Below are 3176 nucleotides of genomic sequence, written 5' to 3' on the forward strand. Positions count from 1 at the left end.
TTCATCTCACAAAAAAAAAAAAAAAATCAAGTTCAATACGGTCTAAGACGAACTAACTATACTTTTGAGTGTTTTATGAACACAGGAACAGCTACTTCAAGCAATCATTTCAACCCCAAAAAGGAAAACTCTCCTCATTTCATGCTTACCAATTACCACTAAGCTATCACTTAAAGCAGTTGAATCACATCATCTATTTCTTGATATATAAAAGTTTTCCTTAAAAACAAGAGTTCCATTTGTATAACATAAAGAAAGATGTATAAAAAGATAAAGCGAAGGCCAACGAGCTATAACTCAAACGGCATAGTCTCTCTATACTCATCTAGACGTTGCCGATAGATTCGAGTCTCCCTATCTTTCATTAAAAAAAAAGAAAGAAAAGAAAAAGCAAAGAAGTAACAATCTTTGTAGAAACCAAGTAAAATTTATTCCCAATAAACATCATCAATTTATGCAAGTTACTATACATGTCCCCCACAAGTAAGGAATCCGAACTGAAATAATTTTATTTCATTCCACCAAACACAGTCTACAGTACTAAACAATGTAGTTCTCAAAGTAAACAGTACCAATGCATTATTGACACACGAATCCACAACTTACTGTTGTTAATTTTATCATGTTGCAAGATATTTTGCTAATTTAATTGACTTAGTGGGGTAAAAATTCGTCCATATTCACACAAATTGTGGAAGTTGCTAGTGACATGTTCCTTCCAATATTGTTCTTATCCTTTTGTCTTTGTTCAAGAAAAGATACACCAATTTGTGATGTGTTTGTCTCCCACTATTATCAGTGCACGTCTCTTACCCTCTTTGTTTCTCTACCTTCACATGTGATCTTGCCCCACGTGATCATATGCACCAATTATATCCTCACACATCTCACTCTTTCTCTCTCTCAACACTTTGATGATTCATTAACTTTTGCCTGTGTACACTGCATATGCTAGATTTGATTCGATCCTTGCTGCTTCTACGTCTTATCTCTTATTGGGCTATTGTGAATATCTTAATATCTGCCTAAAGGGTATGTGAAATTGTCAATTTTGATATCTTTCTTATTGTGCAGCTCAAGTGTTTGAAGATTGTTCTGTGTGGCTGATGGTGTTGAAGAACTTTCCAGTTAGTTATTTACCTCTCTGGTCTTCAAGGAATTTGTTTGTTTGGTTGTGTAATCTGACAAATTCCAGGTCAAGTTGATTGTGGATAATGTTCTTTATTGTTATTTATGCTCTTCCAACCTTTATTACTCTTTAGTCAATTGGAGATTTCCCCCAATTTTTTATATTAAAATTTGGGGAGTCTTCCTTTAAATTGGGGCTAGTGAGTGAGAGAGACATGTGGGGAAGGCGTTTCTGAGTTGGATTTGGTTGGATACCCTCCAGAAAGTAAAGTGGCATGCAAGTTGTTCACACATCTTGAGTAGCATACACCATGTTAGGTTGATTTTGAGGCTCTTAGTGTTATCTTTTACTTCTGAAAGAAATCTCAGATCCAATCCAACCTTTGTTGCCAATATCAGGGGTTATCATCAATCTTCTTCCTTCAGATACTTTCTGTTTTTGGTGGGGGATCTTGAACAGGAAAATAGTCAACTTTATGAGGTAGATTATTGTGCTTGCTCATGGGAATTAAGAGCTAGTATTATATGAGGAGAAGTAAAGCTTAAAGCTTCCGCTTGTGCTATGAAAAATTTGAAGCCTAACACAACATGGGTAGCAACAACAAAACCATTGTTTGGTTTAGAAGGGACCTTAGAATAGAGGACAACCCTGCATTAGCTGCTGCTGCAAGGGATGGTTCTGTACTTCCTGTATACATATGGTGTCCTAAAGAGGAAGGGCAATTCTATCCAGGCCGAGTTTCGAGGTGGTGGTTGAAGCAGTCACTCGCTCACTTGTATCAGTCACTGAAATCTCTTGGAGCTGAACTTGTGCTGATCAAGACTCATAGTACTCTTGATGCACTTTTGGAGTGTGTGAATGCTGTCCAAGCAACAAAAGTAGTGTTTAACCATTTGTATGGTAAGTAATTGCAGCACATAAGGTAGCTTAATATAGAAGTAGCCTCATACTTTATAAAAGTATAAGCTAATTTTTAGTTGTTGTGTACTGTTTCGTGTATGATGTTTTGGATCTTAGAAAATTAAAGAAGCTATAAAGTATTTTTTTAATTTAAGAAAATTAGAGACATTGAGGATAGAGATTAATTGGAACGGTCCTTGATTGACAGAGTGGTATTAATCAAATTTAGTCTGGATCCCACATGATTCTTGATTCTTGAGGGACATTCAGTAATGTGGAAAACCTTGCCTTATAAATGTATGTAGTTAATTTTTGTTGACAGGGAGATTGCAGAGCAGCAATAAAGTTTAAGCAAGTAAAATAATGTTTGTCTTCAAATAGTTAATTGTCAAAATCAATTTACAGGTCTTTGCATTAAGTGGAGAATTATCTTACTACACCATAAGGCAAGCATGATTTGACAATCACATCAATAGAAGCATGGTGCATATCAGAATATGCTGTAGAGCTCAAGGCATTAACTTAAGGACAATAAGAAGCATTGCTTAATGCTTTCTGAATCTATAGATAGAGGAAATTCATTTTGTTTGCTGCCAGAATTTTTTCTCACAACAGATCAAGTAACATGTAATATTATTGTTTGTCCCAACAATCATCAACTAGTTAACCAAAGAACATAGAATTTTTGTGTGAAGCTCTAATGTTGTTTCCTGAAATGAACATGCTTTGTACTGCCTTTTGGTACTTGTGATTCAAATATGAAGCTGTTTCTATCTCTGATGTGTTAAATGGAGCAGAATTTGATCCCTGCCCAAAATAGCTTTTAGAGAACACGTTTATTTAGTTGAGACTTGAAACGTTGTTGTTATTAAAAGGAGTGGCTGATAATGAACTATAAAATATCCGTATATGAGTATCTGACCTCTTTATTTTCCCAATTCTCTTCTCAGATCCAGTTTCACTTGTTCGCGATCACAACATCAAAGAAAAACTAGTGGAGTCTGGCATATCGGTGCAAAGCTACAATGGGGATCTGTTGTACGAACCATGGGAAGTATATGATGATCGTGGACATGCTTTTACAACCTTTGATCCTTTTTGGAAGAAATGCTTGCACATGCAAATGAAATCTGTTTCCCTTATTTCT

The 3176-nt window shown here is 35.5% G+C and overlaps 1 protein-coding gene across 1 annotated transcript in view; it reads left to right on the forward strand.

The window, feature by feature from the left end:
* The window catches only part of LOC107617660 (cryptochrome-1), a 6090-nt gene continuing 3677 nt past the window's right edge, over positions 764 to 3176 (forward strand). Inside the window, exons 1-2 of the mRNA XM_016319477.2 lie at positions 764 to 2029; positions 2980 to 3176. The exon at positions 2980 to 3176 is cut by the window's right edge and continues 16 nt beyond it. Coding sequence (XP_016174963.1) covers positions 1717 to 2029; positions 2980 to 3176 — 510 coding nt within the window. The 5' untranslated portion in view covers positions 764 to 1716. The remainder of the gene's footprint in view (positions 2030 to 2979) is intronic.

This window comes from Arachis ipaensis, chromosome B09 (assembly GCF_000816755.2).
Source record: "Arachis ipaensis cultivar K30076 chromosome B09, Araip1.1, whole genome shotgun sequence".
NCBI classification, from domain to species: domain Eukaryota; kingdom Viridiplantae; phylum Streptophyta; class Magnoliopsida; order Fabales; family Fabaceae; genus Arachis; species Arachis ipaensis.